The sequence below is a fragment of the Sphaerodactylus townsendi genome, linkage group LG04, assembly GCF_021028975.2.
Source record: "Sphaerodactylus townsendi isolate TG3544 linkage group LG04, MPM_Stown_v2.3, whole genome shotgun sequence".
NCBI lineage: Eukaryota > Metazoa > Chordata > Lepidosauria > Squamata > Sphaerodactylidae > Sphaerodactylus > Sphaerodactylus townsendi.
This window is the reverse complement of record NC_059428.1, coordinates 152,891,827-152,913,535: the sequence shown is the minus strand read 5'-3', so window position 1 is coordinate 152,913,535 and position 21,709 is coordinate 152,891,827. Positions and strand designations below refer to the sequence as shown.

The 21,709-nt window shown below is 49.8% G+C and overlaps 2 protein-coding genes across 4 annotated transcripts; both read right to left on the bottom strand.

Annotated features, from left to right (window-relative positions):
• Positions 1–1,007: 1,007 nt before the first annotated feature.
• On the bottom strand, positions 1,008–6,749 carry LOC125431004 (28S ribosomal protein S34, mitochondrial-like). Of its 3 annotated transcripts, none has more exons than XM_048493474.1 (4): positions 6,704–6,749; positions 5,375–5,698; positions 3,956–3,998; positions 1,008–1,702 (listed from the first exon to the last, which is right to left on the bottom strand). In XM_048493474.1, the coding sequence occupies exons 2-4, from the start codon at positions 5,690–5,692 to the stop codon at positions 1,413–1,415; spliced, it is 651 nt and encodes a 216-aa protein (XP_048349431.1). In that variant the 5' UTR covers positions 5,693–5,698; positions 6,704–6,749; the 3' UTR covers positions 1,008–1,412. The 3 variants fall into 3 exon arrangements, with proteins under 3 accessions (XP_048349431.1, XP_048349430.1, XP_048349432.1); XM_048493473.1 differs by lacking the exon at positions 6,704–6,749 and adding an exon at positions 6,356–6,689; XM_048493475.1 differs by lacking the exon at positions 6,704–6,749 and adding an exon at positions 6,531–6,689.
• Positions 6,750–15,837: 9,088 nt separating this feature from the next.
• WFIKKN1 (WAP, follistatin/kazal, immunoglobulin, kunitz and netrin domain containing 1) lies at positions 15,838–20,226 on the bottom strand. The gene is made up of 4 exons (XM_048494177.1): positions 20,084–20,226; positions 19,430–19,532; positions 18,840–18,907; positions 15,838–17,894 (listed from the first exon to the last, which is right to left on the bottom strand). The coding sequence occupies exons 1-4, from the start codon at positions 20,224–20,226 to the stop codon at positions 16,316–16,318; spliced, it is 1,893 nt and encodes a 630-aa protein (XP_048350134.1). The 3' UTR covers positions 15,838–16,315.
• Between the last annotated feature and the right edge of the window lie 1,483 nt (positions 20,227–21,709).

Genomic DNA, 21,709 nt, shown 5'->3' with positions numbered 1-21,709 from the left:
CCACCTGAGGACAGGGGAGGCTGGGAGGACCCCCACAAACCAGCTTTCAAGGAAAACAAAACCCAAATTTACTTTCGCAGGGTGTTGTTGTTCTGGACTCTCTTCACCTCGTCTTCCAGCTGCTGGATCCGCCACTGGACGTACATGTGCTGCTGCAGTAGGACTAATGCTGCCAGAAAACGTTAGCACGCTCTTGGGAGCCCTCCGCAGCGTTACCACGATCTTTTTCGGGCAGTGTTAGCGCGATCTCGGGCAGTGTTACAACGCTCTCTGGCAGCCTTAGCATGCTCTCCGGGAGCCCCTCCACAGCGTTACCACGATCTTTCGGGCAGTGTTACAACGCTCTCTGGCAGCCTTAGCACGCTCTTGGGGTGCCCTCCGCAGCGGCTCCCCTTCCCAAAGAGGCCCCAACACGCCACATGATAGCAACTATAACCTGAGAAATGCAGCGTGTGTGTGTGTGGGAGGGGGTTGCGCTTGTAATTCACACCTTTGGCCACTGGAGGGCAGCAGCAGCACCCCCAGCGGCTCCCCTGCCCAAAGAGGCTCCGACACGCCACACCACAACCTCAACGTGGGGCCTCGTGCGAAGGTGGCGCCCTAGGGGCTCTTGGCTCCATTGTCCAAACGGGCTGCCAAGCTCAAAGAGGCTTGGGAAAATGGCGGAATCCCCCCCTAACATCCATGTGCGGTTTCGTGCGAAGGCAGCGGTCAGCGTGGTGTGATTCAGGGGAGGGACGGGGGGGCTCTCCAGAGGGGCAGATTCTCCTCAGCTGCGGCACCCGATCAGGACGGGCGGTCCTGGGGGAGCCGGGAGGGGGGGGGGGCTAAAGGCACTAATGACCTGATGGGAAAAAAAAATTTCTTGGTTGTGGTGGGGTGGCCTCCCATGGGAAGGGCATCCAACTCATGTTTTGCCCAGGGCTCCAGTTTGCCTCCTTACGCCCCTGCCCAGGCACCTAGGTAATGTAATAGTTATCAAACAAGATCCAAGCAAAACAAAGCTATAAGTTATGGAAGTATTTTATTATATTTTAAGGTTATAATTAACCCTCCTAAACCAATTAAAAACAGATGGAATTTCTTAGCAGTTGCCAAAACTGTTTTAGCTACTGTGAGATAAAGTTCTTATCAATGCACTGCTGAACACAGCTGGTCAGGAAACCAGTTTCACTCAAATCAGTGGGTCTTTTCCAAACAATGAACACATTTAGGATTTGGGTCTCAAATGCATTTGGCCTGTACGGGCAGTCCAGCATATCCAGATGGATTCACACCGATCCACATGGATTCATGACAGCATTCTACACACTAAGCAAAACTGAAATTTGGCAAGATGTCCTTTCCATTATGGGTAATTTTCTAGAAAACAAACTGAAATAGAAAGATTGGAGAAAAGATCCCCGAGATCCTCAGACTGGCGTCCCCTCCTCTTGCTTCTTTCGGGAAAATTTCAAACGCTTCTCCTTGAGGGCATCAAAACCCTCCAGGTCGAGAATAGGCTCCAGTGCGTCTAGATCCCCTTCCTTCTGTCTCTGAGCAAGAATCATGGCCCGCAGCAACGGAGGGTAGGGAACATAACGTACACTTTCTTCTTGCAAAGGCGTGCATTTCTTAAAAGTCTCCTCCTCATGCTTAGGAACCATGCGCCAATCATGATACATGACCTTCGGAATTTCTTGCAGTGTGTTGTCCGTCTGGCCTAAAAACAAGCAGACCAAATAAGAATGTTACAAACTATATGACGTGGCTGTCTGCGACTGTGTTTCCCATCCATAAAAAAGGAAGTCATTCAGAACCCACCAACTTCCACCCCATCAGCCTCCTCTCAGTGATAGGGAAGATTTATGCTAAATTGTTACTGAAGAAACTTCAGCTGTGGCTTTCCCACTCTGGTGCAGTGGGGGCTGAACAAATAGGCTTTCGCAAGGGGAAATCTCCTCTGGACCACGCCCTGGTGCTATTACACCTAGCCAGTAAATACTCAATCAATGCAGATAACAAACAAATTATAGATTTTAAGGGCTGCCTTTAACTCTGTGCCAAGAGAACTTCTCTGGGCAAAACTGGCTGCCCTCAACATTGATGCCAGACTCTTGTTCTTAATTAGGCAACTGCACACAAATACCAGTTGCCGGATCAAGTGTTCCCACGAAGGCCTTTTGACAGACAGTATTCCAATTTCCAAAGGGGTCAAACAGGGCTGCGTCCTGGCCCCCACTCTTTTCAATCTTTTCTTAAGTGACCTCCCCTCTGCTCTCTCAGCAGTGAACAGCCATGCCCCAAAACTGGGTACATCCCATGTATCAATTCTGCTCTATGCAGATGACGCTGTCCTCTCTCGATCCAGAGTTGGCCTCAGACGCTTAATGAAGCGCTGTGTGGATTACTGTGAATCCAATAGACTGACAATTAATTATGAAAAAACCAAGGTATTGGTCTTCTCTAGGCGCTTTTAAGAAGATCACATGGGCAATGAAAAGCACCCAAATTGAACAGGTTAAGTGCTATACATACCTTGGCCTCTCATTCTCCTTTAATCTTTCATGGGCAACCCAGAGGAAGGCCGCTCTCCTAGCTACATCTAACAGTATGTCAGCATTACTACATTTCTTTTACAGCACTGGCCACTCCTTTATCCCTCCTGCCCTCAAGTTTTTCAATGCCAAAGTCACCTTGAGATTGCTTTATGGAGTCCCAATTTGGATTCAAGCTATTAACCACTCCTTGAATTCTCTTCAATCCAATTTTTTTCATAAGATAACTGGACTCCCAAATTGCGTGCCCTATGCAGCCCTTTGTCTGGAGTTAGGTCAAAACTCCTTGGAATCAGCCGCTTGGCTGAGGGCTTTTAGATTCTGGCTGCAAATTCATTTTCTCTCGGACTGTAATTCCCTGGTCCACTGTCTGCTCTCTGACACCCATTCCAACCCCTGGTTTTCCATAATTGAAGAAAAAATGGCCTCTGTTGGACTGTCAGTGGATTCACTTTGTCCCTTGTCCTATTCAGAAGCTTATAGAAAATTAAAAGGTCAACTGTTGGATAGAGAGTTCTCTACCCTAATCACCGCAGCCAAGAAAACGTGTTCCCCCCTGTATTTTTCTCTCCCATTTGAACAGGGCCACTTGGCACACTACCTGTATTGCTTAATAAACCCTGCTCAAAGGAGAGCCATAATGCTCGCCAGGTTTAATGTTATGCCTTCTGCCTTGTTATATGGCAGATTTAATAAGCAAGAAAAGGCTAAAAGATTGTGCCCATGTAATGATGGCTCAGTTGAATCTCTGGCCCACCAATTACTACACTGTCTCAGATTCAAGGAAATCAGATCCAATTATGTGAATCTTACTCCTTTACATTTACCCGATCTCCGATTTAATTAGATTACACTACTTGTTGGACAATCCTGATCCTTCTCTCTGTATGATAGTGGCAGACTTTCTCCTGGAAATTACTAAACGCCAGCAGATTTCCTTCGGCCTAACATTTATTTCCTGTATTGTATATGCTTTTTAATCCGTTTTTTATTATTGTTGTACTGTTGTCTATGCCAATAAAGGCTTGCTAAAAACAACAACAACATCCCAGCAAGATCAGCTCCCACAACTAACATGGCTGAGAGGTGATTTCTACTGATTACTATGCACATTCCTGTGCTAGCTGAAAGGTGCTGTAATTCAACTTGAGTAAAAAAACCAAAGGACATGTATACTACACACACGCGTGCAAAGTTTCGTACTTGGCACAAAATGCAGTTTTGTATAGTTAAAAACACGTTTCTAGCCCTTCTAATGCACTTGGAAATATGTGGGCAATGCTAGACAAAAATGCAAAATTCTCCAGCTTTTCAGATCAAGGAGAATCCCACTGACTGGAAAATGATGGTCCTCTAGCTTAAGTTTCTTCATGGAATTTTCTCCGTGACCATAGGAGGGTTGTTTGTGTTTTCCTTACCTCTGAATGTTAGATAGCCCCATGCTTTTCCGTGATCCATATTCTGTAACAGAGCACAGAAGTAATGCTGGTTAGGAAGGTAGAGATCTCAAATGACACCGCGCCTCCCGACTCTGACAGGGTTCAGCTGGACGCTGCGGGCTTGGTTAAGAAACTAGGGGACATACTGGATTCATCATGACAGCTGGAAAAACAAGTTAACGCAGCTTCAGAAAACGCGTCCTTCCAACTTCCAGCCCCTCTCCCGAATTGGCTCATCTGGATCCATGCTACGGAGACATCAAGATGAGGCTACTAGGTCAGTCGCTACTCAAAGTCAACTTGGAAATTCCAGCTGATGCAGAATGCCGCAGCTTAGCTTTTACCAGAAGCCAGGAGGAGCATGCATATTACTCCCATTCCGCAGCCAGGCCGATGGCTGTTTTATCAGTGACCAGGTTCAGTTCAACATACTGGCTTCCACATACAAAGCCCTTCATGGGCGTGGCCCCTCAAAACTGTTAGACCACCTGGCCTCCTATGCTGTACTCACCTGAGCATGGCCTCCTGACAGTGCCATCCCACAAATAGGCAAAATCAACAACTGCCCGTTCAGTGGCATTCTCCACTATGGCCCTCTATCCTACCGAATGGCGTGCTTAAGGAAGTCAGGAAAGCTCCTGCTCTCCTGGTTTTCATCAAAGTAGGCAAAACTGAATTATTCTGCAGTGGTTTTTCACACTGTACTGTAATGAAATGGTTCAGAAGGACGCTTTGCTAAAAGGACAGGAAGTCTAGACTGTACAACTTTATATAGCATCTATTGTCTGTTGATTGATGCATGTATTATCCTACTATGTAATTTCTGCATTGTTCAACATGTGATGTTATGTCATGTTTTGTTTTGGCTTGGTCTTAGATTTTTGCAATCCCAACCCTATTACATTGCTTACTGGATGTCTGTTCTTACGGTTTGTAATGACCCTGGGTTATCCACCTGGAGCCTCAGCCGGAAAGGCAGGCTATCAGCTGTGCCAATAAATAAGTAAAAGAAACAGTTGTGTATTTTCTTTCCAGGGCTAATGCAGAGGGCTAGTTCTGCAGCAGTCAGATGTGGATGGAGATACCACGGTTCAAATCCTCTCTTGAATCGTGGAAAGTATGTGACGTTGCTTTCTCACATGTCAAAGCAGCAGTCTGTCAGTGTTAGTAATATTCACTCTTGATTGCAAACATTTCTGCCCGGGGGGTTGGGGGGGCAGTCTCCAATGGAAGCTGTTACTGGAGATGCTAAGGATTAAATGCACATCTTGAAGAGGCCCCCACCATTCTAAAAGTCCAGGCACTCTCCCCAAATGTAGAAGAGACGGTGGAGCAAACAGAAGAAAAGGACCTTTTATTTCCACCTTTCTCCATTTCCTGCTGGCCAATAGCACTCACCTCAGCGGTATAATCCACTTTTATGCTGGTGATGACCCAGTAGCACGGCTCATCAAATTCCCACACCCAAGATTTGCGCGTCACCATGCGCCTGATGCCAAAATGATGCAGCCGGCACAGCAGGGTGAAGAGCCGATTTTCGTTCCTCACATCCTCCCAAGCCAGTGCAGGCAGACGCTTGCCTGTAAAGGGACGGGTCATGGTCTCGTAGTCCAGGGCAAAGCGCTGTGAGTCTCGGGGTTGGTTTTTCAAAGCCCTGTACTCTCGGATCTTCTTGGCCATGGCTGCGATGGGGCGGTAAAGTTTCTTGCGAGCCATGGCTGTCTATGAAACAACAACAGGAAAAGTAATACTGATGCTGGGAAATACAGTCTCTGTGGCCCTCTTATTTAGCCTCATTTATACACCCTGATTCTCATAAAAAGTGGCACAGAGTAGCTTACATGAGTCTCCTGTACTTTTATTCATTTATAGCTCACCTTACTGAAGCGCAAGACAGATTACGGACTATAGAAAGAGGAAACATGTAATCGCACAGTACAAGACATCCAACAGACAAAGGGCTTCAAATACGAAAGAGGACAACAATGCAAGGCCAGCCCTGTGAGGTAGGCTAAGCAGTGTGTGACTGTCCCAAGGTTACCCCAGCAAACTTCCATATACGTTTATTTTTCAATTTCCTTTTGCTTCCCAAGCAAAGAGTGACCACTGGAAACAGAGGCTAACAGGGCACTCCCAAACAGAACTGAACCTTTCAAAGTCCACGGATCTCACTGGGCACAGAAGGGCTTAAATTGGGGTGTGTGTGTGTCTGTCAAGTGTCACAGCTGACTGATAGTGAACCCCTTATGGGATTTTCAAGGCAAAAGACTACCAGAGGTGGTCCGCTATTCCCTTTCTCTGCATAGTATTCCTAGGTGGTCTCTCATCCTCAACTAAATAGGGTCTGCTTAGCTTCCCAATCTAACAAGTTCCAGCTACCTGGGGCCAGCCAAGTCACAGCTGACTGCTGGTGAACCCCTCAAGGGGTCTCAAGGCAAGAGACTAAAAGAGGTGGTCTGCTATTCCCTTCTTCTGCATAGTATTCCTTGGTGGTCTCTCATTCAGCACCAAATGGGAGTCTGCTTAGCTTCCCAATCCAGCGAGTCCCGGCTACCTCGGGCCATCCAAGTCAGGTCTAAATCTGCATTTAATAGGAGCAGCTTTTGAGACCCTGATCCTAGCAGTCAGCAATCCTTGCCAAAATTTATCCTTGCACACAATGGTATGCCGGATCTTAGACCAAGCAACCGCTCTGCCCCCATCCCCTCTTTAATCGCGCTTTCTCACCTCCTTGACTTGCGCCTGCGCTTTGAGTAAGGGCGGTCCGTCCACTATATTGTCCGGGTGGGGACACTTCCGCTCCTTCCAAAGCGGAAACAAAGAGAGTTCGCAGAGCTCCAGATTTCATTCAGAAATACGGCTCGGCCTGTGTTAGCTGCCTATTTTCCGGATTTAGCCCCCAGCAAAGCGATGAGCGGAGCAGCCGTGCTGAGCGGAACACCCGAGGGGGTGGCGGGAGTTTCCGCAGGGGCCGTTTATGGGGGTGCACCGGGCATCTTCACCCAAGGGGTAGGAAAACAAGCAGAGTGCCGTGCAATCTTAACTTCCGGCAATTCGTCCTTGCATAAGGCTGGAGTCGTTTCTGCGCGTTGGCACCCGCTTTGCGGGGTTGGCGGTGAGGGGGGGGGGGGAGTTCCTGGTCGTTGGAAGGGGAGGGTGGAGGGGACCTGGAGGTTGGCAAGGGGATGCGCACGGAGGGAGAAGTGGGGTCTTGAGGGGGGGGCAGCCTTGCCATGTCCTGAGCTGGCCCTGGTGCTGCTTTTTTAATGACAGGCCATAGGGAGAGGGCAGTGGTGGCGAACTTCTTGGCCTGGGGCCAGTCATGTTCATTCTGTATCTGGAATGAACTCTCCCCTCAGAAGACAAGACATGCATTTTATTATAAATGTTGTAAAACTTATTGCCTGTTGGAAGTAGCAGTTGGAAGTGAGTCCACTATGGTGGAGGAAAGCAGGGTGAAAATCAACCAAGTAAATAAACAAATAAATATTTTTTTTACAAAAAGATAAGTCAGCCAAAGAACCAACGGAAGGCAGGAATCAGGGATTTTTTGACTTGGTTGAGAGGGCAAGATGCCCAAGAGCATTTAGTAATTGTTGCCTCTAAAAGACTTCAGGATCAGGTGATCAGACATCTCACTTCCGTAATCATGGGATAATGCTTGGCTACTTTGAAAAACACCTGCTTTGACTCCTTGACCAAATCTAATCTATACTTAGAATTAGTTATAATTATTTTTTTCTTTCACAGTGATCTTGTATTTTAGAACTCAGAAATGTACCAATGGTGCAGGGGCAAGAGGAATTCTAGGGGAGGAAGTAAATAATCAGCAGCAGTGGCGTAGGAGGTTAAGAGCTCGTGTATCTAATCTGGAGGAACCCGGTTTGATTCCCTGCTCTGCAGCCTGAGCTGTGGAGGCTTCTCTGGGGAATCCAGATTAGCCTGTGCACTCCCACACATGCCAGCTGGGTGACCTTGGGCTAGTCACAGCTTTTTGGAGCTCTCTCAGCCCCACCCACTTCACAGGGTGTTTGTTGTGAGGGGGGAAGGGCAAGGAGATTATAAACCCCTTTGAGTCTCCTACAGGAGAGAAAGAGGGGATATAAATCCAAACTCTTCTTCTTGACCCAAGTCTCACCTTCCAGAATGCTATAAACCCCATCCATTTTTACCCTCCTTGCCTCCTTAAGCAATGTTGAACTGCTGTCAACATCCCCTTCCTTGTAGAGATGTCAGTCATCATCAGGCTGAGGGCGGAGGGGGGGTTGCCTGACCAACCCATAGTGATTGGGTGGAGCTCTGTTTTAAGACAGCGATGCCTATACCCATTCTGCCAACCCTTGGGGTGCCTAGCAGTGCAGTGCCAAAATGGGGAGCCCGTTCTCTGCATTGGCTCATTGTACCTACAAGGGTACTTGTCTTTCTTTTGGGTCATGTTCTTCAGATCTTAAGCACTTCCCCTCTATACAAAAGCATTTCTATGCTTCCCTTTTAAAAAAATATGCACATTTTAAGTGAAAACAAACAAGACCAACTCCCACTATGCCCGGACCCAGAGCACATTTTTATTATATTTCAGGTAGTATCTGAGTTTTTAACATTGCTTTGGGTCCCTTATTTTTTGCTGAAATTATGTAACTCTTTTTTTGTTTTTTGCTGCTACTGTATAGTTATGTAACTAGTGAAGAAATTAAACACATGAAGCCCCACCACAATAGTCCTGGTTGGTTGAGCAACTGAAGCATATGGGTAGTTCAGAGGGGGTAGCTACGCTACTCTCCTGCAACCAAAATAACCATGGTCGAACACATTTTTTTGTGATCCAGGGCCCGTTGGGACATTTGTCAGTCTTTGAGGTGCCACGGGACTCTCTGTCCTCCCCCTGAACTTGTGATTCACACTTATTGCTGTGAGATGTGGGAGCCACGGCCTCTTGGTTTCGCCCTGCATCCTAGGGGAGGACAGGCCCTGTCCACTGTTAGAGAGAAAGTCTCTTTCATGACTTGTACTTACTAGAAAACAATGTTGAAAACCAAACTGCTTCAGTAGGTTTCCTATTGCTGTGCAGGAATGGATGATGATACGCGGTGCCCTTTACAGTTCTAACAATGACTAATTGGACAGCCCCACACAAAACAAGGGTCCAGGCTGCTGCATTCCTATGTCTTGTCAGCTGAGGACTCTTATTCAGTTGTTTCCCAAACTTGCTGTGAAACCTCCACAGTGGGATTCACTAAGGACTTCTTATTTACTTGCTTCAGCTATTCATAGCTGGCTCAAGCAGTGGCAGACACTTACCAATTTTGGCAAAATCGCTCAGACAAACAGAGAATAACTGGCTGTGCTTCCCTCTGGGTAATGAATCCAGATTCAACAACTTGCTAGCCAGGCAGCCAAAAGCAGCTGGGAACGGCTGAAAAGTGTGCCCGTAGGTCTTCCTTCAGATGTGACATCAACTTTGTTACAGGAGGGACTGAAAAGGGAGGGGGGAGAGAATACCTTGTTTATTAGTTTTAGCTGATCATCTGGCAGCAGTGAAGACTGGCGGAGCTCCTGGCGGGATCTTGCTTTGGCCCTGTCCTTAGAATCTCTCTTGCTCTTCATTAAAAAAGAGTTAGCCTCATCCCTGTAGCTCCCTATGGGATGGGAAATGTCTCTGTGCCTTCCTGTTGTCCAAAATTCAAAGACAGCAAGACTGGCTTGGGGGTATTAGGTGTTAATGACAGGGAAACTGCCTATTATTTGAAAGACTTCAAAAGAGCAAGAGCTCTTCTACTGCAAGGTAACTCCTAGGATGAGGATCGGCTTCAATGAGCTTGGCCGGCCATACTGAGATAGGCGGGGTGGTCTTCGCTGGGACATGCTGGTGGTGGGAACAAGTGGAGGTGATCTGCTCTATCTCCAGTGTAGAAGATACCCAATCCTTTTTCATCCCAGGTCTGTTATTATCAGATAAAGGTAGGCGGAAGAAAGGCTGTGAGAGGAAAGAGGAACCATACAAAGGAAACAAGAGAACAAAAGGGTTTTGTGGTGAGACAGCTGCACATCTTCTTGGAAATTACAGCTCCACAGGCAACAAACATGATTCCTTAGTGAAAACAAATACCAAGTTGGGGAGTGGGGAGAATGGCAAAGGAAGCGTAGACATCCTGCCTTTTGTCATCATGAGAAAACTCACCTATTTAACTTCCCCAGCACACGGAGACTTCAGTGCCCCTTCTAGATACTGTATGAAGTCATTTTAGTCTCCTTGCGTTTTATGAAAATCGATGTAGAAGGACTGAAGGGATTCCAACCACCTCTGCTTCTATTTACCTGCCATTTTACTTGAACTGAACCCAGGGGGAGGGGGGGTCAGTATGTTACAGAGTCTCCAGCCTGAGAAACAAGGGATCTTTTGCCTATGTATACACAGGTGTTATTCCTTTGAAACAGAAAAAGCAACAGGGACCAACTGATTCAAACTAAATTGAATATTTATTTACTGGCAGTCAGACACACAACTAGAGATAGTCTAAAATTGCCTCTAACAACTACAACTAAACAAATAGAGCTCAGGCGCTTTCTCCGAAGTAGCCCCATTGAAAAGGCCTAGTCCGCAACGCTCCTGCAACTCCCAGCAGCTGTCGTCCCATTCCCGCGATCGTGGGAAACCCCGGCCACGTGTGTCCTGTGCAACTTCTGTTGCATAGTCATGTCTGACCCATGCAAATCGACTGGCCCTCCCGGATCCCCCGACCCCCAAGAGGCTTCCAGGGGCGATGCTGTCCCGCATTTTAGGACCTGCTCCTCTGATCCTACAAAATGCAAAAACTTTGCAAAGGATACTGGGTGCCAAAACGTGCCACGCCTCCCCTGACCACAAGAGGGCGCCGCGAGTGCCAGAGCTGGGCTGGCGAGTGACAGAGTTGTCATGTGACCAGTTCAATATGGCGGCCTCCACGGAGTGCGTCTTGCCCGTACAGCTGAGCCACAGGCAGGGGGATCTGGCCGCGTTCTCCTTGGCGTGGCTCTGTTGCTTCTTGGGGGTGCGGGGCAGGGAGGTCATCTGGTGAGTGTCCAGAACCAGGGGGAAAGGCTTTGCAAACTGCACCCCACATAGAAATAACTCTGGTCCCCTCCCTTCCACATAAATGTAGTCATTTATTTTATTTATATCCCACTCCCCTGCAAAGCATCGTTCTCCTCAAAACAACCTTGTAAGGTAGGCTGAGAGTATGTGACTAATTCAGCCTAATGCACATAAGCAGGCTGAGCCCGGGGCCTCGCAAGTAGATGGCATCATGGACTGCCCCAATCCAGGGGTCTTTCTTTGAAATAAAGTCCCTTAAGCGCTCTCTGGAAGTAAAAAACTAAGCTGGTTGTGTATGTTATAGTTGGCCAGGCTACATGTCACACATAAAACGGCGCTGTAAGCTCCTGCAAACAAGCCAAGCTACATGTCAACGACAATGCTGACAGGATTCTTCACTTTTGAGATGGATGGCCCCAAAGAAGACCAGAGGTCTGTTACTCCTCTGTTTGAAAATGTGCATGTCACCATCAGCCCATTTCTGGTTTGATTGTCCCATGACGCCTGGCCAGGACATGGGACCCTGACTCTCTTCTCTTCCCCTGCTGGCTTTTTCTTCTGCCAAAACATAACACAAAAATGCACAAGAAAGCCCAGCTTTTTGTTTTTAGTCAGGGGTGATGTGTTGTGATGTTGGGGCGTGATGTGGGGGTATAATGGAGGGCGCTTTGCTCCTTATACTTCAGTTCTGGCAAAGGACACCTAGTGTTACCCAGTCAGTCATCACATACACAGGTCACATTTAGGGAGCAGAAAGGCAGGACTATGGCCATTCTGAGAATAGCTACAAACTTTGGGGCGAATTTTAGGAGCCACCCTGAAGACAACAACACACAAGAAGGCCCAGCTAATGCTTCACAGGTGCAACACAAACACAATCTTGCCACCCTTGGCTCCAAATGCAGCTCATTTACAAATCAGCAACCCAGAAGCCAGGTAGAGAGAAACAAAATCAGTGAAAATTCATTTGTGGTCTTCTACTGCCATCGTGTGGATGTTTTCTGTATGGCAGCCCAGGAAAAATTAATGCTTTTTTCTGACTTGCTCACAATCATAGGCCGAATTCCCACTGAAAATTTAATCTAGATACAACCAAGTTTCAAAAGAATCAGCACCTTTTCATCCAGGTTCCAACATCCTTACTGTAGTATGTTTCTAGTGAAGACATCTAGGCCTGCCCCTTGGGGGGGGGGTGCCTGCTGTCAGGGGTGCAATTGTTAAGCTAGCAGCACCAAAATTTCAGAGTATCTTTGGGAGATACCATCTGATGATACCACCCAGGTTTGGTGAAGTTTGGTTCATGGGGGCGAATGTTGTGGACCCTCAAATGTGTAGCCCCCATCTCCTATTAGCTCCCATTGGAGTGTTTTTTTCAAAAAGGTGCATATACTGTACAAGCATGTCCAGGAAAATCCCGTGATGGGGGGGGGGGGGGGGGAGCACCAGAAACGGGACTGGTCTGTGTTCCGTGGTTCGGCTGTGAGGAGATCTTGAGGGAACCTGGATATTTCGGGTGACAATCCCAGGATTAATCACCAGTGAAGATATCACCATAGAATCATAGAATCGGAGTTGGAAGAGACCCCAATGACTATCAAGCCGGACCCCCTGCAATGAAGGAACACACAATCAAAGTACTCCTGAAAGATGGCCATCCAGCCACAAAAACGCACAAGAAACCCCAGCTTTCCTTTTTTTAGTCAGGGGTGGTGTGGTGTGACGTGGGGTATAATGGAGGGCTCCCTGCCTGCTTCATGCCCCTCATCAGCGCAACCCCAAACAATGAAAAAGCTTTTCCTCAAAATGCACACTTCTCCTCAATGCGGGGTACAGAAAGGACCACCACTTCTGCCAGGAGGAATGCCATGTTCACAAGACAACATTGTCACACCCTGCTGTGTGATGCCCTCGTTCGGGAGATTGCATGCTTTTCCCACTGCCACATTCCACACATGAGATCACAACGCCTCACACTACACACAAGCGCAACCAACATTACTCTGGGGCTGCAGCACATGAGGTTAAAAGTCCACCTATGAGGTTAACAGTTCACCTATTAAAAGTTCACTTTGACGCTATTGAGAGCACACCTGACTAGCCAGGTGGCTCCAGTCACCTCTCACCCACATTGAAGCCCATTCACTTCCCTGACACTCAAGTAGACACCTCTGCCTAGCATTACCTGATAAAAGGGGTCTTCTGGAGTTTCTCCAAAATGCCCATCGGATGCACACGTGGCACACATTTCCATCTCTCCCTTGCCCACAGTATCCACACGCTGAAGCCCCCCATGACATTGTCCACCACTGCATTAACTGCCCACAAAAGGACCTATCCCTTCCCTCTTGGAGGGATCACACTGCTATGTTCAGAGGCACCGGCTGCACAGGTGCACACACGCACAGATGACATTCACAGGCCTCTGTTCATCACAACTGAACAAACCCTGGACAGACACAGGGCACCCAACTCATGATTCCCCGACTAGCGGAGGAGACTGTGTTTCTGAGTCCTCCTGGGTAACTTGGCTGATCTGTTCAACACAATGTTTGTGGTTACACAGACCTGCCTCTGGCAGACCCAGGTTCGACTCTCCCACTCTGTGACAGCAGAAAAGGAACCTAGAAACCACGTAGAGAGGATGCTTGGGGGACACTGCAGCCCCCCTAGAAGTCAGGTAGGGAGAACCTAGAAGCCACGTAGAGAGGATGTTTAGGCCAGGCTGCACTGTCTCTGCACCGTGGGACTGATGGGGTGCCATCCCTCCTTGGGAACTGGTAGTCAGGGGTGGTTTTGTGTGACATTGGGTGGGTTATAATGGAGGGCGCTTTGCTCCTTATGCTTTTGGTCTGGCAATGGAGGTCTACATTCTTATTCCTGATGCTGTTTCGTAAAAAAGACATCACCTGAACACAGAGTCTTGTTATGAAACAGTCCAGGGGGATGACAGTAAAGCCATGGATGTGACATAAAGGCACACTCACACATTCAGGAAACCCTTCACACAGTAGCCCCAAAAGAAAGCACTGGTTCACACTGTTGGCTTCCTCTTCAGCCATGTGCAACCACTATTCTTTGGACAAGTGGATTCATGCTATGGCGATGTCACCCACTAAGGCTACAATCCCAGATACAGTTTCCTGGGAGTAAAAGCTCCCACTTTGAATGACTTACAAGACCTGAAGCTTCCCACATTCACACCCCTTCTGGATGCCACTCTATGTGCTTTTGGGGAGTGCTGGCAACACAACCAGACAGTCTCTTACAAGATCCCATCGCTGGTACTTGGTTTCAGGATGACACTGAACAAATCACAAAGCCCACCCCCTCCCCCTTTCAGAACCATGTAATGGAACTGCCCCCAAAGACCCTCCCATTGATCCAACTAATGAACCTGACCAGGAGACGATCGCAGCCACTGCCCAGGTTTCAAAATGTTCTGCCATGTCACTTGTCACGTAGACAGGCCACGTTTAGGGTGCAGGAAAGCGGAACTACGGCCATCCTGAAAATGGCTACAATCTTTGGGGCGAACCTAGGGGTCACCCTGAAGACAACAACACACAAGAAGGCCCAGCTAATGCTTCAACGGGTGCAACACAAGCAGAAATCTTGCCACAACTGGCCCCAAGTGGAGCCCATTTACAAATCAGTGAAAATGCATTTGTGGTCTTCTACCGCCATCCTGTGGAACTTTTTGGTATGGCAGCCTGAATCCCAGGAAAAATTAATGCCCTTTTCAGACTTGATCACAATAATAGAATCAGAATTGGAAGAGACCCCAAGGGCCATCATGTCCAACCCCCTGCAATGCAGGAACGCACAATCAAAGCACTCCTGACAGATGGCCATCCAGCCTCTGTTAAAAAACCTTCAAAGAAGGAGACTCCACCACACTCTGAGGTAGTGAATTCCACTTTTGAACAGCCCTTACTGTCACAAAGTTTTTCCTGATGTTTAAATGGAATTGCTTTCCCTTCACCTTGAACCCATGACTCCTGGTCCTAGTCGCTGGACCTTCAGAAAACAAGCTTGCTCCCTCACTAACATGACATCTCTTCAAATATCTAAACATGGCTATCATGGATGGATGGATGGATGGATGGATGGATGGATGGATGGATGGATGGATGGATGGATGGATGGATGGATGGATGGATGGATGGATGGATGGATGGATGGATGGATGGATGGATGGATGGATGGATGGATGGATGGATGGATGGATGGATGGATGGATAGATAGATAAGTAGAGGACCTAGCTGTAACTGCTGCACATAGACAGACAGACAGACAGACAGACAGACAGACAGACAGACAGATGACCTAGCTGTAACTGCTGCACATAGACAGATAGATAGGGAGAGGATGTAGCTGTAACTGCTGCACATAGATAGATAGAAATCTATGTTTATGTCCTTTTCCTAGCTCCAACCCAACACCCTCCTTCTCATTTAACTTTACAGGGCTCATTCTCAAAAGTTGCATTAGGAATGTGTTTGTCAAAAGGATATGTAGAAAACAAAGTTTTTGTGTAGCTCCTCTGTGCTGACTCTTCCCTACACTCTTTGTGGCTAGACAGAAACTACTGGGCTCTCATAAATGTAGCAGGTACAGTGTAGAGGTTGGGGAAGTATGTGATGAAATGGCTTCCCTTATCAGAGAGCAGGTTTGTTCTAAAACAGGGGACATGATATATACACATAGAGAGAAAGAGAGAGGTGTTTCCTGCTGGGGACTCAAATTTAACTAGTGTGTACAGATAAAGTGCAGACTCCCCCCAAAGGGTTCTTAAGTAATCAAATCTTTATTTAAAAACAATCATCCAAATCCCTGTCATGGACCTTGCCCTGCAACCCTAACAGCAGATCCAAAAAAGGACGAGGACACAGATGGAGGCAGACAGTCATGCCTGGGGGGAAAAAAACCACAGAAGTCCTTTTAATCGTACAGAAGCCAGGGGAGAGTGGTATAGGCACAAAGAGATAAATTACAGCACACACGAAAACAGACGAATAGAATGGCTCCGCCACGAGTGTGGGGGAGTCATAACAGGAGACTGAAAATAAATGCAGAATGTTCAAAAATGAGAGGCTGGGCCACAGCCCACGACGAAGGCACGAGGATACATTTCTGTGCATCTCTTCAGAGACATGTGGGGTTTCTAAGAGGGGAAGGCCGAGTCGACTTGACATAAATGCAAGGGTGGTCACAGATGGACCGTTTTAGGGAGTCCTCCCTTGCCCATGGCAGAGAGCCGGCGACGCTAGTCCCTGAACCGGTCGAGAAGCTCACAGGTCTTCTTCTCCAGAAGCTCGTGGATCTTCTTGATCCGCTTGTCGTTGGCCGCCCGCACGTAGCTGTCCGAGTCGAGGACCGCCATGCCGTCATGCACCTCCCCCATGATGACGAGAGGCCCGTCCTCGGCGGTCACGTTGGGACAGGGGCAGTTCCAGTCCATATTGGACAAGGTCACTTCTAAGTACTTGATGTCAAAGAACCTGAGGCCCATCTTCTCGTCCTTCAAGATGTCGTCCAGAGCAAAGCGGGCAATGCCAGAGTCCTGGTCTTCCACCACCTCCATCAGCCGCCCCACTATGGCAAAGTCGCTGCGGCACAAGCTCGACACCATCTTGCTCTTCAGGCGGCAGGCTTTGCACCGTGAGGCCTTGAGGAAGGGGCAAACGTCCTCGCAGCTCTCTTTGGCGTCGAAGTTGTTCTCGTTGCCTTCGCAGCCTCCGTAGATGAAGGAGTGACACCGCTTCATGAGGCGGTTGTAGGCCCAGCGGGGCTCCCAGTCTTTGCAGGGGCCCTGCACGACGGGGAGGGAACATGGGTCAACCACGTGATCGGCACAGGCCAGGCGGCATTCCTCGTAGGTTTCGAAGTGGTTCCTGTTCCCACCGCACCCTCCGTAGCGGAACGTGATGCAGGAGCCCTTCTTCGAGTCAAAATGCCAGCGGATTTGGTTGGCCTCACAGTCCCGTTTGTCTGGTTCCTTCAGGCACTCTCCAGGAGGAAGTTGTGAGACGCCCGGTGCCCTCGATTCCCATCCAGAGCGTTCCCTCTCAACAACCGAGAGGGGGAAGTCCGCTCTGAGGAGACCGGCAGCGTTCCTGGCGGTGCAGGTGTATACTCCAGCATCCTCCGGCTGAGCATTGTAGACGACAAGCTGCCCGATGTTGGTAACCACCACGTTGCCGTACATCCGGTCGGGGCGCATGATGAAATTTTCCTGGCGGTCGCTCTGCTTTTCCCACGTGATGTCAGGGCGCGGTCGGCCACTCACATCACAATGGAAGCTGACGGTCCCACCCACGTACACTGACCGGTGGGAAGGGTTATTGTAGAGCGCCGGAGGGACGGGCACCTCCGCAGCTGCTCCAGGAGTCGGGCGAGCCGTTGTCTCTGTGGGGGCTGGGCTGGCATCAGGCCAGGCAAAAATGTACTTGCAAGGGACCACGGCCAGGCCGACGCCTCGGATGCAGGCCTCGGCATCCATGTAGCACTTATTGTAGTAGGTGAGTCCGTCTGAGGCGCAGGTGAAATTGGGCTCCTTCTCGCACCGGTCTTTGCACTTGCAGACAGGCTGGCCATCCCAGACGTCACAGTCCGACCCCTGCTGCGTGCAGACAAAGCTCTCGCACGTGGCCTCCCGCGCCAGTTCCGGTGAGGAGAGGCTTCCATCCGCGTAACGGGCGGCCACACAGCTCCGCAGGCCACAGACGTTGGTGCAACATTTCTCGAAGCCTTCGCAGTCCTGTAGGGGATGCGACAACGAACATGTCAACGCTGCAGCCTCCGCTTGACTAGATCCCCATATAATAGTCCACCCTAAACCTTTTCTTCAGTGGAAACACAACATCTCTTTAGGAGAGGGATGCTAGCATGTGAGTCTTAACATCTCCCTCTTCATCAAGTTCAACCATTACTTTCAGGCAGCTGTTTCACTACATGAACGCTTGCAGTCCCTAACTTTTACCGCACAGCACCAGGGCTGTTTTCATGCTCAGCAACAGGTGGGTATCAGTGCTTTTGTCTTTCTTTTTGCCGTCAAGTGACAGCTAGCCTGTGGTGACCCCTCGGGGAGTTTTTACAGCCAGACATGTTCCGAGGCAGTTTGCCATCGCCTGCCTCAACATGCCCACCCTGGACTCTCTCGGTGCTCTCCTGTCTAACCAGGGCTGACCCTGCTTAGCTTTCAAGATCCAAGCAGATCGGGCTGGCCGGGGTCAACGAGATGAGGGCACCAGCCAGCTAGCCCTGCTAGTTTGTGGGAACAGGATACCACAGAGTCCCTTGGCGCTTGAGAGATTAACACTGTTTCCCTCCGTAACCTTTTCAAGGCTCAGAAGCCGCTCTGCCGCTGACAGTGTAAAGTCATCAGACTCATTTATATACATGGCAGAAAGTGGCATGTATATGTGTGTGGAGGGGGAGGGGGGGTTAAAAAAAGAAACTGGATCAAAGCAAGACCCAGGCCAGACAGTCAACACTCCCAGCTATTTTCCTTCCAAGCCAGGTCTGGCACCTGCCTTCCAAGTGAAGTGGAAGGTTACTGGAAGGAATTTCAGCCCATATGAATCCTGAGACACTGACTATCTGTTTTGATGGGGTCAGAGGGGGATACGGGGAACCTCTACTGTTCCCCAGTGAGCAAACTGAGCGACCCTGACTTGAAACTACACTGCACCCCAGGTACTTGTGTGAAGAACTGTCCTCTGGGCTTTCTCAATGCCCGGACTGCACTCTGAACACTCAGGAGTTGAATTACGGCACTGCCGCACTACCCTCGCTGGTTCTCCACCACACGGGCACAATTGCGCACAAAAATCTGCCCAGCTGGGCAGCGATTCCCCTAGCCACAAATGTCGGCACAGAGAGGTCAATAAAGAATGTGTCATGCATTTTTCGGCATCCTTCACTGGAAATAGCCATTCCTTTCCCCTCCCCTTGGAAATGTGGTCATACCTCAGGGCTCCTCCCGCATTTTATGACCCAAGAACAATAGGAAGTCTCACCAATTCACCTGCCTCTGGGGAGTTGTTCCTCACAAGCCCAGCTGACGTGAACGGGAGCTACCGTATTTCCCCGAAAATAAGACAGATATTAATTTTTGCTCCCAAAGATGCGCTATGTCTTATTTTCAGGGGATGTCTTATTTTTCTGGGTTCTGTTCATTGGACATGCTTCCAAACAAAAACTTTGCTACGTCTTACTTTTGGGGGATGCCTTATATTTCGCACTTCAGCAAAACCTCTACTAGGTCTTATTTTCCGGGGATGTCTTATTAACAGGGAAACAGGGTATGCTGCAGCATGCCAGCAGGGCAGATGGGATCAACTTCTCCCCTCCTGGAGGGCACCTAAAAGTCCCGCACCTTGCTCGGCCCAGGACCATCTTCTGTACAGCAGACGGCTGGCCGGGGAGAAGAGAATTCCTTCCCAATAACTATCTCAATTCCCAGGAAGGCTGCTGAGAAACTAGTACAAGGAAAACAGCGGCGGGGGAGTGGGGCGAGGCTCAACAGAAGCGGTGGCAAGCAGAGGCCATAAAGGCGCACGTGAACAAAACGTCCAGATCAGAGCCAGCAACGTCTGCAAAGGCAGATGTGCGAAATGAGAGCGGTCCAGTCTTGCACCATTTTTTGTGCCTGCAGGAAAGGGGCTTTTCTAGGATGGGCTGGGCGGAGAATTAATTAAGTAGCTGAATATGTCAGGGGCCCCCCCCCCCCCCCCCCCCCCCCGCTGCCTTAAAAGGAGCCCCCTCTGGTCGGTGGCAGCTTTCTGGGATCTCAGGCAGATGGGGATATTCAGCCAGGCAATGCTGGGTGCTGGGGATCAAATGTGGACCCTTTCCAAAGCAGTCCTCCCTCTCAGCTACCAACCCATCCCTTTGCTGCCACCTTCAGCCTCCTTTCCCATAAAAAGTCATTTCTGCATCCCAGGATCCCTGCAGAGCCTCCCGCCGGCCAGGCTGAACGAGGCCAAGACTTTTACTCGCAGTCCGTCCTGGCTTAGCACTCTCCGCTCACCCAGAGTGCTCTGGAGCCGATCCCACCCAGAGGTTGGGGTTCAGCTGGTTGGGGCACACCCCCAGGTGGCCGGTCTGGGTGGGTCGCAGGCTGGCCCCTTCTGCCAGGACGGAGAGCAGAGAGAGGATGAGTGAGGGAAGCATGGGGTCCGGATGAAGCTCCCGGCCTGGCCCCCCAAGCCGGCTCTCGCAGACGCCGCTCCTAGATCCCGTCCCCAGCAAAGTCCAGAAAGGCATCCAGCTGCGGTAGGCTCCTTTGCAGCCCTTCTGCGCTTCTCCCCCACCCCAGCCAGGAGGGGTGGGGAGTCTTCCACTTCGCCTGGTGTGATAGACAAAACAATCACATTCGCAAAGAAGAGCCGAGGGGGGTGGGGGGGGGGAAAGGAAGGAAGGAGGCAGGCTCCTCGCGTTTTAAAAGCAGCAACCTCTCCTCTTCTTTTTCTCCCCGCTGGTCTCAGTTTCTCCTCCTAGCACAAGCGCATCTTATCACCACGATTTGTCCCTCAGCAGCAGATTGCAGGGTGTCCATTCCCGTGCTTGGATGCCAGCCATGCAAAACCACAAGGCCCTCGGAGGAAGCCAGTGCAGCCATCCCACGCCTGGACCGGGGCCCCAGCCTTACACGCGCCTCGAGAGAGATGGGGCTCTCTGTCGGACCTGCTCCCCTCCTCCTCGAATTTGGCAGCTTCTCCCCCTGCCGAGAGTTCTTAAAGCCCCCCAAATAAGGGTGGGGGTTTGGTCCTGGTCAGGAGCAACCGTGCAACCCCCACCTACTGGAAACACATGCCCAGAGACAGATAGACAGATAGAGATCGAGCCCTCCGTTTTTGTCTTCGCAGTTGGGGACCATCAGCAGGCACTTGTAATCACTGGCCAGTGCAAAGAGTTATAAAGCTGCTGGGGAGATGTGGGGGGGAGATAGGGGGAAAAGTAGGAGGGGGCTGTAACCTGAATCCCTTCCCCTCTCACCGATGCCGTCTGGGAGTTTGGAATGGAACAGCTACTGACCTCAGACTCTAACCCTGTCTGGGTTGATCAACTGGACAAACACTAGGAGGAGATCAAAGGGGGAGGGGGGGGGGGGAAACAGTGAAGAGCCTTCCAAAAAAGAGAGGGAGAGAGAGAGAGACAGACCCCGGCCACAGAGCCAGGGGCATTCTTTCGGGATGAGAGAACACCCAAACGCTTCCCATCCACCAGGAGAGAGCCTGACCATACCTCCGAGGGCTCAGGCAAGCCCAGATCTCTCAAAAGGACTCCCACGCATTGTAGGGATGGGCTCTCTTTGCAATCGACAGGCAAAACAGAAGGCGCGCACCTGGCGGATGGGGACTCGAGGCTGAAAGTGGCTCTGGGAAGAAATCCAAGAGGCCGAGCCTCCACAAACGGAGGCAGTACACCTCTGGCGAGGACAGAGAACACAGTGGTTAGTGCCATTGGGAAGACCGCCTTCGACAATACACGCTCTATAGCCTTCTTTGGCCTCCCCAGATGGTGCCCAGAGAAACTCCACAGAATATCATGTCAGTGTTCAGGGCTAGAAACTCAGCATCTTCAAAACCCAGGGCCCTGCACTTGGGACACGGCATGCATAGCCCAGAGTCCAGGCAAAGACAGAAAGGTCTGA